Genomic DNA, 14,797 nt, shown 5'->3' on the forward strand with positions numbered 1-14,797 from the left:
ACCAGAAATGTTCTGCTCCTGGCTAAACCATGGTTTAGTGTTCTGCACAAATCAGATCAGGATGCCCATTTGCCCTGTAACGAGGGAACCTCACCTCTGATGTATGAACAACATCCCTATCTACCAGTTCAGCATCAACTGCCATAAGGATTCTGAGATACAAGTCCACACCTCGAGGATTGAGGCCTACCACAGACAGAATATCAAAGAAAAATTTGGGCCATTTTGTGAGATATTCTGTAACAAACAGTAAAGCGAAGACTTGCGCTGCTTTGTTTCGTATAAACGTCTTCTCTGATTGAGAATTCACCATCTAAAAAAAAAAGAGTACAGAAGCTTTTTAACTGTAATCTTTCAAGATGTAGCATACACGGTATATGGAATTATGTATTTACATTGTAAATTAAATCAGAAGGTATGGGAACAGTTTTAAGCAGTTGTTTCATGGAATATTAATAATTTTGTTGTGAAGAAACCCACCTGCGCTTGTAGCCATGTTATGAGCGTTTCCCTAATTAGCTGGTGTTGAACTTCTGTTAACTGAGAATACCTGAAATGCAGCACAAAACAATATACAAGGATTTGTACATTTCAATTCAGTGCTCTCTCTCTCTCTCTCTCTCTCTCTCTCTCTCTCTCTCTCACACACACACACACACACACACACCCCTTCAGATTCTGAAATGTTTTTAAGTGGAGTTTTCATCTTTTTAGTGCAACTGCCAGACAGCTTGGAATAAACGTATCAGAGCCAGAACCTTAAACACAAGGCAGAAATTCAAACACACAAAATCTAGAAATGTAATAGTTTGATTTTCTCTACACCAGGAACAGGAAACCTATTTTGATCCAGGGACTTGTCATCCAGCTGGTGGGCTGAATGACATCAGCCCCTCCCCTTTCCGTGATGTCATCCCACACACCTGCCACCCACATTTTTTTTCTCCATGAAGAGAAAAAACACACAATTCTGCCAGTGCTTGCAGGATCCGGTTTCTGCAAGCTCCAGCCAAGTCTTTCCCACACCGCTTATGCCCCACTCAGAGTGCAAGTGCTGTGGGAAGGGACTTGGCTGGGACTTTCAGCACCCAGTCCTGCAAGTCCCGGCTGAGTTGGCCACCACACGCCCCAGCCAAATCCCTTCCCGTGCTGCTCATAGGTGGGACATCAGCAGTGTGGGAAGGAGGCGTCCAATTCAGCTGGGACTCGCAGGACTGGGTCCTGCAGCCCCTGGCCGAATACACTACAATCCCTTGTTATCTCTAATCTCTGTTTGGAAATAACAAAGTATTTCCCCTTAGTGTCCCTTGTCTTCACACTGGGACGTTGTGTGGTGGAATCTCCTTGTTATGTTCAATCAGAGAGACCCCTCTCCCGGAGGGTGCTCAATCTTTCCTGAGCCAGTTTGGGCAACCCTTCAGGCCAGAGGTTGTTCTCCCCTGCTCTACTTACTAGTATATGTTTACTACCCACCGATTAAAGCCCTATACATTTAAGAAAGCTGTCTCACTTGTATTTAATCTGATGTTCCAGAACTTGGAAGCAGAAGAACTTGATGTGATCATCACTGAAAGAAAGAAAAATCGTGCAATCAGTACGCAATGAAATCACATATTTGTACCAGAAGGCTGGATGTGCCCACTCTGGGCACTGGATACAAGCCCCGCTATTTGGAGGGTATAGATTCCACTTGATACCTTAGCATAAACTAAACACTTTGAGACATCCGTCGCAGGGGATTTCCCCTCTCTGGTGTGAATTCCATGACTGCAATGCATGAACCTAGAATTCTGTACAGGATGCAGTATTTAGCATCTCAAGATGGGCCGGAGGTTCACAAAAAACAAGCCTCTAGCTTTGGGGTGAGACGCCTCTTCCTGCCTGAGGGCTAAATTTCAGTGGCAGGCAGAGCCTAAATAACAACAACAAAAACCAAACAAACCACCCCAGCATATTTTAGCACAAAGCTCTTATTGCCAGTAACTAAGGCTTAGGAGAGGCATCTCAAACTTTTAGAATGGGCGGGGGGACACCCAAAAGCTGGGTAACCATCAAATGCTCCGTGGTCAGGGGAATGGGGGTGGGGCATGGCTGTCTGGGTAAGCTTAGAGGGGCAGACTGGGCTCCTGGGGCCTGAGGTTCTCCCCTCCTGCTCTAGATGTTCCCCACGCCCTTGCCAGCCTGCCTGATAAAATCTTAGTAGTCAGTGGGATGCCTGCTTCCTCATGACTGTAGATGCAAAAATAAGGAAACATATGCATGCTTGTCGATTGATTTCACTCATACTCTGGCTCTTTAGCCAAGAAGTTCAAAGTTGTTTACATAGGACTCCAAGGTAAATCTCTTATCCAAGCAGTTTAGAGGGCCAGAACTGCAGAGGCTTTGCAGCAGAAATCTTGTACAAAAGCCTCCACCACTCCCACCCACCCCAACTGCGTCTCCCCCTCTCCATGTCTCCCGTCTCCCACCTACCCCTTGTTGCAACTGCCGGCGTTGTTGTTACTGTTGCTGTTCTCTAAAGAGCTGCACTGGCCGTAAAAAGCAGCCAGCATGGCTCTGCAGGGAGACAGCTAGGCCCAAAGGCCTGGGCCTGAGGCGACCTTCCTCAGTGCTAGGCACTGTCAGAGGGAGTATCCCTGGGAATGCCCACACTACAGGGGATCTACAGGAACACTCCCTCACACAATGCCTGGCTGAAGGGAACGACCCCTCAGAGCCAGACATTTGGGTCTGGTCAAGATGCACAGGTGTTTTTTATGGCTAACGCAGCTCTTGTGAGAGACTGTCCACCCTCTGGATTGCCCTGAGAGGATTTTCAGTGTGAGGCACAGGGTGGGTGGCTGCTCTGGAGAGCCCTGCTGGTTGTTGCCCTCCTGCAGCATTTGGTTCAGTCTCTGGAACCTTCGCTGTTGTGCTGCCAAGCCGGGCAGCAGCTTCAGAGAGCCCTGTTGTCCAGGGTGGGGGGGTGCTTCTGGTGATGGGAGGGGCTCTTTTGGCAGTAGGAAGGGGGAAACATGTAGTTCGCCCTTCCTCCTTTGCTGGAGGATTCATCCCACTTCATGGGAGGGCCAGCCTAAAAGTGCTCCGTTTCCCACCTGATAGTGCTCACTTCTAAAAATACTCTCCACAACGCTTTACAAGAATCTGGCATGATCTGCACTGGAACATACAGGTTGCACTGCTGTAATGGCTATCTTGATCCTCAGTCTTGACTTCTTCTCTTGAGGAAATTAACCATAACAAAGTCTGGTTACCTGCTTAAATACATGTACAACTGTTGTGTATATTTAAAAAAGCTAAGCTTATCCTGTATCTGCAGTTTCAGCATGACTATAGAAGCTTGCTAAAAACATTTCTTGTTTAAGGCCATACTACCACCACACATTATTTGTATTTTAAAAGTGGTATTTATATGGAAACGTTTCTTTTGCCAAGGTATTGTAACAGCAGAACACTGTCAGATTAAATTCAACAAACTCAACTATTTTAAAATGTTTTACCTGTAGATTCTTTGGGCTAAAGCTTCGGCGCACACCTGCCAAGCATCTGGAGATATCTTCAGCTGTTCAAAATAGGCCAATGCCTGAAATTATTCCCAAAAAAGTGCTTCATTTTGATTATTGTAAAGAAAGTTGCTGAAGAAGCATTTAAGAGAAAAAACAAAGCAAAACAAAGCAAAATAAAAGTTAGGTACATGGATTTTCCATGACTCTGAAGCAAGCACAGAAAAAAATAATAGCAGAGAAAAGTGCTTTAGGGTGCAATCCAACGCATGTTTAGACAGAAAACAAGGCCTATAATTCCCAGCATTCTCAAGTCAGCATGATTGGCTGGGGAGTGCTGGGAGCTGTCGGACGCTTTTCTGTCTAAACATGCACAGGACTGTATCCTAGAAGTTGTGCTAGTTTTACGAGGGCAGGTTTGCTGAAGGAAGGGAAACAAGGCAGGGAGGTGACTGAGGAATCTGAGGGAAGGATGGGTAGAGGAAGCAGAGGCCCGGGGAATACAGTATAGGAAATAGAGAGCTGAGAAAGAGAGGCAGGGGGAAACCTCACACAAGGCCAAGAGACCCAACAGCCGAAACGCTACCAGCAGGAAGTGGAAAAAAGAGAGGACTGCTAAGAAGACTAGGGCTGTGAACGAGGATCAGGTCACCAAAATAAGTGGGGTGGGGGAGGTAAGGGGCAGGAAGGCCTGAATAGGGTGTGTGAATGAAGGGAAATACTGTACAGTAGGCAATGTGCTGAAAAACAGTAAAGAATATATGGAGATGGTACAGACTTGAGAGAAAGAGGCAGAGGCAGCATAACATTGAGAAAATAGGTGACCAAGAGGGAAAAAACAAAGGAGTTGGTGAAAACTTTACAGAGCTGAACTAGAGGACCAAGGACGGAGGCAGAAAAGGCCCCCATAAATTTCACATACTTTCGAACCAGCCAGATCTTTGGCTGCAGGTCTGAACTTCTTACTCTCAGCTAAAATCAAAGTCATCTCAGTGCCCGGGAAGTTACCTGTCGACACAAAGATTATGAGAAAAGTGTAATTAAACTTACCCGTTGCCTGAAGTCCAAGTCAGCATTGGGGTTTAATCCCAGAAGAGCTTGTTCATCCATTTCTGCTGCTATGCTCCAGCTTCCTTATTTTTAACAGGATTGTCCCATTCACCCACAGTAGAAGCTGCATACATCTGCAGATGAAATACAATTAAAACAGTAAGTAAACAGTCTGAACTCAAGCCATTACAATTATTTTCTCAAGCCAATCATGACAGTTATTACAATTATTCTCTGCATTAGTCTATAGAAAATTGCCCAACCTTGTTTCTACAGAAAGCAACTACAGGATTGTTGTTGTTTTAAAAATATTACTCTAGAACTTTTGGTTTATAATCTCATACAATCAAATGGGCAACAAATAAAAGCTTGAAATACAAAATGTTGCAACTGGGAGAGGTGAAGGCCTCAGAGTAAGGGGAGAGACTGGGTAATGGGAAAGAAAATAAAAAAGGCTGCAAAGAGTGACAGTGGTGTTGAGGGGTGAAGCCAGAGATAGGCCACAGCTAGACCTAAGGTTTATCCCGGGATCATCCAAGGTTCACCCCTGCCTGAGCACTGGATCCCCTGTGTGTCACCTAGATGAACAGGTTTGACCCCTGGACGATCCAAGGATAAACCTTAGGTCTAGCTATGGCCATAGTCTGTGTTGAGAATTGAACTCTAAATGCAGTTTAAAGAATCAGGTGATATCAGAGACTTTTGCCTGTGACCCTGCTGCTGCCAGTCAGAGTTGCCTATCCTGGCTGGGGATAATGGGAGCCGCAGTCCAACACATAAAGAGGGCACAAGGTTAGGGAAGGCTGGAGTGAACAATACAGGACCTGGTGGGAAAATACTATTACCAGGTACAAAGGCCGTCGAAGCAGCTTCCTGAGAGTACACTAGATGCTGTCATTCCTGTTTCAGTTGTGTTTGCATCTTTCTTATTGCTTACAGGCAGGTTATAAAGGCTCTGAAGAGGTTGACCTGCATGGAAGCATCCCTTCAAACTTCATCCAGAGAACAATTCAAGGTCCAGATTCACCTTGCTGGACATGACTTACTCTCCAAGTGTAAGGACAGGCATGTCCTCAATCCATTTCTCAAGTTTAGGAGTAAATTTATCTTTTTGTTTTTAACAGTAGCCTTTTAGTAACCAACATGGTAAACCTGCCAGGATTCAAGTCCACGATTTGAGTAGGAGTCCCGGTATATGTAACAATTTCAAAGATAAGGATGTTTCTAGAATAATATGCAAACTCCAATATACTCCCATCTAAGGCAGTTGTATTACTGACCAATAAAGGTAATATGAATTGTGAGTGCCCACCTCCGACTCACAACTCCAGAAAGACAGTTGTTCATGTGCCTTTTTGGCGCAGCCTAAATGGAATCAAAGCAAGCTCTCCAAAGTACACCTTGCTAGGTTAAAAGACTGGTTGATGGCTGACAATATAACTTTCCACTTTGGCTTTGATATGGATATTTTTAACTATTTCAATGTGTCAAGCATTTCTTATTAAATGTAGATGCTACCACTTTCTCTTTAAAAATGTATGTTATCACTTTCTCTTTATAAATATATACTGCTTGTTTGGAAAGAATATCCAGAAGCTTAAAGCCCAACAAGAGGAGGAGGGTATGAATCGCCTAAAATATGTTACGCAAATTTAAAAAGTAAGGAGGTGTAACTAAAGAGATCCAGTTATATGGAGTTAGTACTTGTACTAGTATAAAATGTTGGAACATGGATATACAAAATCCCATTAACATGAACACTACAAATCACCAATTACGGATCACCAGTTGAAAAGTCTGTTTCAATGGACTTTTTACTGATGATCTATAGTTGGTGTTGAATTGCATATAACTGGGCAATTCAAACACAAAAACTGTATATGAAAATTCAGATATGCTTCCTGCCTCTCCAACCCTGCGTAGTGACGAGATTCCCTACAGCTTTAACAGGGTGAGTCCTAGAACTTCATGCTCTTCAATTTTATGCTTTATACTCCCTTCCATTATCATAAAACTTATTTGTTAAACATCTAATAACAAGGAAATAGTTTAAAAACAGTAAAAAGGCACTTTAAATATACTGCTCTTTATATCAGAACTGAATCTAGTGCAACATAAAGACCTTAACTTTTATTATGCTCTGCCCACACAAAACAGACTAGGTAAGGAGGTCTGTATCACAGCAGTTAAACTGCAGCCTGTAAGATATTGCCATTTTATTAATTTGCCAGTTTTTCTATGCTGTTTCAGAGCCAAAGCCCTCCCATGAAAGCTTACATACAAAGTTAAAACATGAAATAGGTAAAAATCTGTTCCTCAAGATTATAAAACTAAAGCAGCAGTCCCAAAATACTCTATACTCACTCCAGCATAGCAAGTCCACTAAAACAATTCAAACAATTTAAAACAGCAACAGTATAAATAATAACAGATTCAACACAGCACTTTTAACTAAAAGCAGAGCAAAACAAAAGAATTTTCAAGGCCTCTTTCAAAGCTGATAAAGAAGTGTACAGACATATGATTCCCATGTTCTTTAATCTAACAAAAATATTAAAGAGTGGACAGGCTAGAGATATCAATCTTGCCAAAATAAATAAATAACATAAATAAAACTAACAATTAAACAGTATGACAAGGCTTCTTGAATGAAAGCAATGCAACACTCGCAGTGCAATCCTGTACACACACATCTATCTAAAAGAACATCTTATTGCATTCAATAGGGTTTACTCCCAAGTGGCAGGAGTTCACAACCCTTTTGGGCTGGTCAACACATTTGGAATTTTGGGATTGTTGTGGGTACTTTCACAAAATGACTGACATGGAGGTTACCCATTCATAAAATGGCTGCCATGGTAGGCATGGCAAGTCAAAAATACTCATTTCCCAGTAGGCAAAGTAGTGAAGCAAAAAGAAAAAGTATCTTGTCCAAGAACCTTAGCACAAAGTAGAGGTGGGGTCTGAGTTCCAAAACACAAAATCAGTCTTTTGAACCCAATTAAAGATGGTGATTCATTTTGCAGCATTCCAGCCTCCCAGTTATCATTTTAATTGGAAAAAAACCTTTTCATAAATAAAAATCAGAAGGGACAAGGAACCTGGGGGACACCAAGAGGTGTTCTGTGGTCACCATATTGGAGACCCCAAGGGTATACGGTTACAATCTCTGAGTAATAACTATACAGTGGGTCAAAAAAAAAGAGGTGCAAGTGGATGGGAGTCACAAACACTACACTTTTGGTCACTTATTAATGAATAAGCAACTTAATCCACTAGATAGAAGAACCTGGCAACAAAGACATACTGCATGCCATTGCCACCTTTAGAGAGGATTACATCCCTGTACATGTCTCTCTCTGAACAGAATATAAAGGGATGGGCCATCTGCCAGATTCAGATTTTTGTTAAGGAGACATGCTTTTTGTGGTTTGCCTGTGAAGTATACGAACAGACAGGTTCAGAGATAGATAAACTATCCCACCCTGAGATCCTAGTGATATAGGGCGGGTACAAATGTTTTAAATAAAGAAATAAACAAATCCTGTTGCGTTCTCTGGGGAGTGGTTCATTTTTCCCACCGGTGCAGGAACTTCGTGGATGCAAGACACGGAACAACCTCACCGGGCTTCCCAAAGCAGTCTTCCCCAACCTGGCAGCCTTCAGATGTGTTGGTCTATAACTACCAGCATCCCCAACCATTCTTAGAGTTGTAGGGTTCTAGGTTGGGGAAGGTTGTCCTAAGGGATTTGTCAATCCCAGAGCAGCAGGCTCCACCACCACTTTTTACAGGTTCTTACTTGGCATTGATGTCTGGGTCATCGTTGTTTTCTAAAATTATTTTTAGAATGGGATGGTATTTAAATGGTCATCTGAAGCGTCATGAGGTGATCCCCTTGAGGGCAAGGGGAAAGGCCTACCATCCCTTGCCTGCTTTGTTGTGTACTGGGACCAGAATCCTGAAGGCTTAATCACATACCACCAATTTAAACCAGCCAAGGTGGCTAGTTTTGATCATGTGAACCTGGTCAGATATTCATCATGAAGCATACTGACTTCTTCCACACAGATTCCACAAAACTATGTTATTTTAATCTTATTTCCATTTCTTTGGCAGAAATACACTCCCACTAACCTACATTAGGGTTAATATATGGCCAGATTTTTTCCTTTAAGAACAGATGGACTACACCCCCTCCTGCAACGCTTTCGCTATCCCACCCACCCCTATTCATGTACATACATGCCATTGTTCTCTTCTGACTGAAATATCACACAATGCAAAATGATTGCAGCATACTTTCAAACAGCCTACATCCAACTGACTTTGCAGTGACAGCAGAGCAGCTCAATCATCATGCATCTTATAGAAAGATGGCTAGTGAAATAATTAACAAGTTTTCATTTTTGTCCTAGAAATAAAAGGAATAAGCTGGCACCTTATCCCGATAAGAGAATATAAGCTTTTATCTTTAAAAAGCACAACTGAATATTTTAGCCCCAAAGCAATAGCATTTTAAGGTAGATCAAGTGTAGAAGAAAGACCAAATGGTATGGCCCCAACATTCCCATTTCTAGAAAAGGGTAGATATGCTGAAAGGCAAGATAAAAACATGGTTTAAATTATAAATTCAAGCAACAAAACCTATCTAGGCTGTCAGATTCTACTTCTGAATGACAAGCACTCTACAGTTCAGGAGTGGGGGAACCTATGGCCTTGAACTACAATGCCCGTCATCACTGACCACTAGCTATGCTGAAGTTGATGGGAGTTGTAGTCACATCATCTAGAAAGCTAAAGATACCTCACTCCTACGTTACTGCCTTAGATACGCACACTCAAGCAGTGTAGAGCAAGAACAAGGGTGTTGCCTCTTACCACAGGAAAAGGTAAATATGGGTCACTATTTCTGCAGCACCTCATGTTTGCAAAAGACAACTTAACACTGGACTGAAACTCTTGCAGGATTTTGTGTAATGTGCAGTTTGTGTGTAACATACTCCATCTACAGACTTGAAAGAAGAGCCTCCCATGGTAAAGAGTATGAGGCCTTAAAGAGTGAATATTATAAGCATTTATTTCAGGAAAGTGTGATTTATCCACTTGACGCCAAGATGTTTAATTATGTTTAATGAAGTACAAGGATGCTTTATTTTTCTTTCCTAGCCTTACATGTTATGCTCCTTTTTCGAAAACAAAAACATCCATTTTAGAAAGATTCAGAAACAGTAATTTAAATGCTGGAGTGAATCTATATAAAATAGCCAAATATCCCTCTTGCCAGAAAGATAAATAAAGTTGGACATAAGACTTTAACCTTCACAAAGTGTTTTTTCCAAGCAGCCATTTTTATTTTCCCTTTATTTAAACAGACTTGCAAAGAAACAAAAAACAATGGGCTAAGATTTCAAATAATTGCTCACAATCCGCCCGAAAGCACAGTGCCCAATATGTCCTTATTCAGAATTAAGTCCCTCTGTATTCAATGGGGCTTGCTCTCTAGTAAACATATTTAGGATTACAGTCTGAAAAATATTATCAGCCTACATCTGGGTGGATCTCCCTTTTTGTCAAGAATATATTAGTCTTATCTATCTCTTGTCTGTAGAATTAGCCAGACAGCCAAATTCCACATGCATTACACCACAGCTTTTTACTCTGTGTTATGGCATGGATTGAGCTGCCTCTCTACACATCAATGTAGCATTTAAATCGGAGGACAATCTCTTTTAGTCCTCTGGACCAAGCCTGATGAGGTGGATAATGTCAAAGGGATGGGGCCCCTCCCCCAAAGCCCTTCCTGTGACATAACTAACACCACAGCATTCATTTTTTCCCCTGTGCAAAGAGAGGCAAGCAGCGCCGGGCCTCTCTGCACGGAAAGCAACTTGGCCAGCATGTATAGGAGACAGCTACTTTAAGTAGTTAGCAAGTGCCTTCTTCCTGCTCCACTCATGTCTTTTTCCAGGCCCACTCACATTCTGATTGGGACATGGAGCATGAATGGGGCATGAAGGGACTTAGTTGGTGCTTGCGAGTTGAAAGTCTGCCACGCACAAGTTTTAGTGATAAAACCTACCATTCCTCACTGTTCAGCTATCCCAATGTAGATTCATTAACATCAGATGTGCATGTACATCACTTGACATCACCTGACTATGCAATCCTTAATGATTTGCACCTCTTTGTGTGTGTGTGTGTGTGTGGGGGTTAATGTGTGAACTGGCACCACTACAGAATACTGTCAACAAGGAGATGATTAGCATGCTGTATCCTTCCTCAGCCTGATGCTTCCAGTTGTTTTGGACTACAACTCCTTGGATTACTGACAATGCCAGCTGGGGCTGATGGGAGATGAAGTTCAAAACATCTGGAGGGCACTGGGTTGGAGAAGGCTGTTGTATAGCAAAAGGACAGCTGTAATACTGGATTAAGTTTTTACACAGAGCGCTTCTGCCACCACACCCAGGCTTAGGTAATAAAAAAATGCAGCATCTACCACACAGTTTTAGCTGTGCATGTGATTCCATCTGCAACCTGTTGTAGTCATGAACCAGTAGTACTACATACAGGAGGCAACTCTCCAAAATGATGTTTTACAAGCTCCATCCCAAGACCCCACTGAAGAATACCAGAAGGAACCACACAACCTGATGATAGAATTTCCCACAGATGTGGAAAATCAAATCTACATAGACACACTCAAGGAGCTTTCACCAAATGCCTTCTATCAATTACACAAAATACAAAAACTAGGCAAGCATGGGCACCTCATAGTTTCAGGCATTGGTACTATCAGAGTTGGGGTATATGATTATACAGATGCCATTCTCAGACCACATGCCACCAATACTCCAAAGTACATTAGGTTCCACTGAATTCCTGAGGAAACTACAATTAATTGACAAACTCTCAGATAATGTCATGCTAGTTAACATAGATGCTGAGGTTGTGGTTGTTTCTGGCCTTAGCTAGACCTAAGTTTATCCTGAGATCGTCCTGGGGTCGTCCCTGCCTGCTTACGGGATCCCCTGTATGTCATTTACATGAACAGGGATGACCCCAGGACAATCCTGGGATAAATGCTAGGTCTAGCTAAGGCCATTCTTGCTATTATTAATATTAATACTACTAGTAGTATATTTATTTTATTTCTATACTGACCAATAGCTGAAGCTCTCTGGGCAGTTCACAAGCATACACTGCTTACACCAACATCCCCCGCAAAGACAGACTACAAGCCATCAGGAATGCACATCTAGCCATCAAATTCTGCTATTAACTAGGAACAGGCCACATAACAAGGCACAAATACAGGGAGCAGTCCCTGCAACAGATGCTAACTCTGTACCCATATCTATTTATGGCAACATTATTAGAGGACCTAATGATGTCACCCACAGCATGCATTCATCTGCTCATCTTCCAATGTGCTATATGTCATCATCTGCCATCAATATCCTTCTGGATTCTGAACAGGACAATATCCTTCTGGATTCTCAACAGTACAGTCTCTATGCAAAAGAATGGACAAAAATCTGGCATCAGAAAAGGCAATATTCGAAAACCAGAGGGAGAACATATCAGCCTCTCAGAAGACTCTGTCACTGACTTTTAAAATGGCCATTCTTGAGGGGGAAACCCCCAACAACTTCAAAGGGTGATTAGAACAACATAGAGTTACAATTCATCAAGAGGTTTGATTCTATCTCCTGTATCTTGAATAGGGATAACCACATTTTAAATATAACACTACATTGTGTTAATTAGCTTATGTGATGCCAGGATGTTTGTAAACAGCCACTGTTTATAATTTGATTTTCACTGCCTGAACTTTCTGCAGGTCATTTCCCTCTAACCTCACTGTTTACAATCCCTCTCAACCACATGTGTCAGAAAGCACTTTATGCATCTGATGAAGTGGACTGTGATCTACAAAAGCTTATACCATAATATATGTGCTAATCTTTAAAGTGCCACAATACTCTGTTGCTCTTTGTATGGTTATTCTTTCACACAAGATCAGGGCTGTGGGCACATCAGACGGCAACATTTTGAAGAGCAGCATGCCACCACTGTGCCCGTGTGTGCAGTCACTGCTCCTTGGTCCCACTGGCCACCTTCAAGCAGCCAGCAGGACCAAGAAGTGGTTGCTTCCACAGGCCTCCCAGGTGGCTCCCACCCACCTGGACTGTTTGCTTGGGGAGCCGGCAGGCCATGGGCACTACCTCTTGGTCCTGCCAGCCATCTGCACATGGCCGGTGGGAGCAAAACATGGTGACCACCCACCTGCACACCTCCCGCCCAATGGGCAGCTGGACACACCTTGGTCACACTGCCTCCTGTTCCAGCTGCTCACCTGCATAGCCAGCCAGCAGGCCAGTCATACAGGCAACCAGCCGGAACAAGAAACAGTCTGCTGCTTGCTCACCTCTCCTGGAACTCTCAAGTCTCGCAAGTCTTGGGAGGTGAGGTCTCATGAGACTCCCATGCCTTGTCCTGCAAGTCTCGCAAGAATTGAGACTTCTGAGAGAGGCGGGGATGCGAGCAAGTTGCCAGCTGCTTCTTGTTCAAGTGGGAGGATAGGAGACCCCAGTGACTGGCGGTCAGGTGGACAGGGGAATGCGTCAGGCAGAAACCCACCTTGGGCTGGGCCTGCACAAGGTAGTAGCCACCAGTGAGGAAAGAAAAGTTTTAGGTTGTGCTCTTAATAACACCGATAACCTGATCCTATACATCATGGTGCTATCATGTCCTACTTGTGGGCATTCCACAGGTGCCTGGATTAGACAGGCCTTTGGTCTGATTCAGAATGCTGGACTAGATAGGTCTTTGGTCTGATTCAGCATTACACTTATGTTCTTCTGCAGTTAGATGCAACTAAACTTATTGATTTCAATGAGCTTCAGCATGCTTGACTAGCATAAGATAAGGCTGTTGGCTCCTATTCACACATGCATATTCATCACTGTGCTGCACCATAACTTGCATGAAGGAGCTGTAAAAGAAAAGTTTTATTACCACCTGAAACAACAGAATATCAAGCAAGGTATTTACCTATGAGAATGCAAGTTAATTATCCATTAACACAGCTTTGTGAATACACACACTGAGGGCAACTGAAGAGTACCAAAGAGTAGCTTAGCTAGCGGTCACTTTCAAGCAAGGAGCCAGCCCCTGCCCACTCCTTAACATCAGGCAGCTGCGCAAGTACAACAGGTTCACATTCAAGAGGGCTTAACGTGAAGAACTTATTTTTCAATCATCCTTTCGTCCTCACAGTGGGCACGATAAAAAAGGGGCTTACACGCGCGCGCGCGCACACACAAGCTTTCCCCCTATATGCTGATAAACAACGTGGGGACTGTAGTGACTGCTCCTTGGCACACACTGATGATAGCCAAGGGCAAGCAGTAGAAACACATCCATGTGGCGCAGGATCCATTCTTACCTGCAGCCACTGGGCAGACATTAACCCAGCTTTCGCCTCGAGGCGACTGGGGATCCGCCCGTAGAGGCACGACCCCAGAGCCTGCCTACCGGCACCTGTGATCACGAGGCGGCCACGCCACTGCCCAACAGGGCCTGCCTAGGCGGGCGGGCGGACGAGCGCGCCCTCTCCCCTCCGCTGCATCCCGAGTGGGGCAGCCGCCCCTCCATCTTCTCCCGAATCAGCAGGGCCACTCTGGAGCCCGCATTCAGCCCCAAACACACGCCTCCCTCCCTGGTCCCATTTCATTACCTTCCCAACTATTCCATCAGGGAGCGGTTGCGCGTTCGCGCACTCCTGAGAGGTCGCCACCACCGCAGGCGGACCGGGCAGAGGAAGCCAAAGAAGGCCACCCGCTGCAGAGTTCGCGGTCGGGCAGGAAACTCGCCGCAAGGCTACTGCGTGTCGGGGGTGGGTGGGGGAGACGCAGTTTCCCCACCTCCCTTTTCCCAGTTCCGCCCGGGAAACTGCCACAATGCACCAGACTACAGCTCCCAGCATGCCCCGCAACAAAACCTTCAAACAGGCATGGGGTTTGCCCTGTAATAACCCGCCCCAAAGAAAGCCAAGATCCCAGAAATAGTGTTTTTCCCTACGCTTACGATACTCCATCCAATCAGGGAAGAGAAGCGAGTTGCAGGCCGGGAAAAAAAGGCTCTCTGTGGGGTGCAGTGCATGCTGGGACGTGTAGTCATCTTGCTCTGCCTAGATCAGAGATGAGCTGTCCCACAGCTTCTCTAATTGTGTTTTTGT

At 44.1% G+C, this 14,797-nt stretch overlaps 1 protein-coding gene across 1 annotated transcript in view; it reads right to left on the reverse strand.

Annotated features, from left to right (window-relative positions):
• XPOT (exportin for tRNA) overlaps positions 1 to 14,512 on the reverse strand; it is a 33,317-nt gene extending 18,805 nt beyond the window's left edge. The window contains exons 1-6 of the mRNA XM_063133940.1: positions 14,297 to 14,512; positions 4,554 to 4,687; positions 3,501 to 3,583; positions 1,511 to 1,567; positions 481 to 550; positions 95 to 313 (exon numbers count right to left, since the gene is read on the reverse strand). Coding sequence (XP_062990010.1) covers positions 95 to 313; positions 481 to 550; positions 1,511 to 1,567; positions 3,501 to 3,583; positions 4,554 to 4,613 — 489 coding nt within the window. The 5' untranslated portion in view covers positions 4,614 to 4,687; positions 14,297 to 14,512. The remainder of the gene's footprint in view (positions 1 to 94; positions 314 to 480; positions 551 to 1,510; positions 1,568 to 3,500; positions 3,584 to 4,553; positions 4,688 to 14,296) is intronic.
• Between the last annotated feature and the right edge of the window lie 285 nt (positions 14,513 to 14,797).

This window comes from Elgaria multicarinata, chromosome 9 (genome assembly GCF_023053635.1).
Source record: "Elgaria multicarinata webbii isolate HBS135686 ecotype San Diego chromosome 9, rElgMul1.1.pri, whole genome shotgun sequence".
NCBI classification, from domain to species: domain Eukaryota; kingdom Metazoa; phylum Chordata; class Lepidosauria; order Squamata; family Anguidae; genus Elgaria; species Elgaria multicarinata.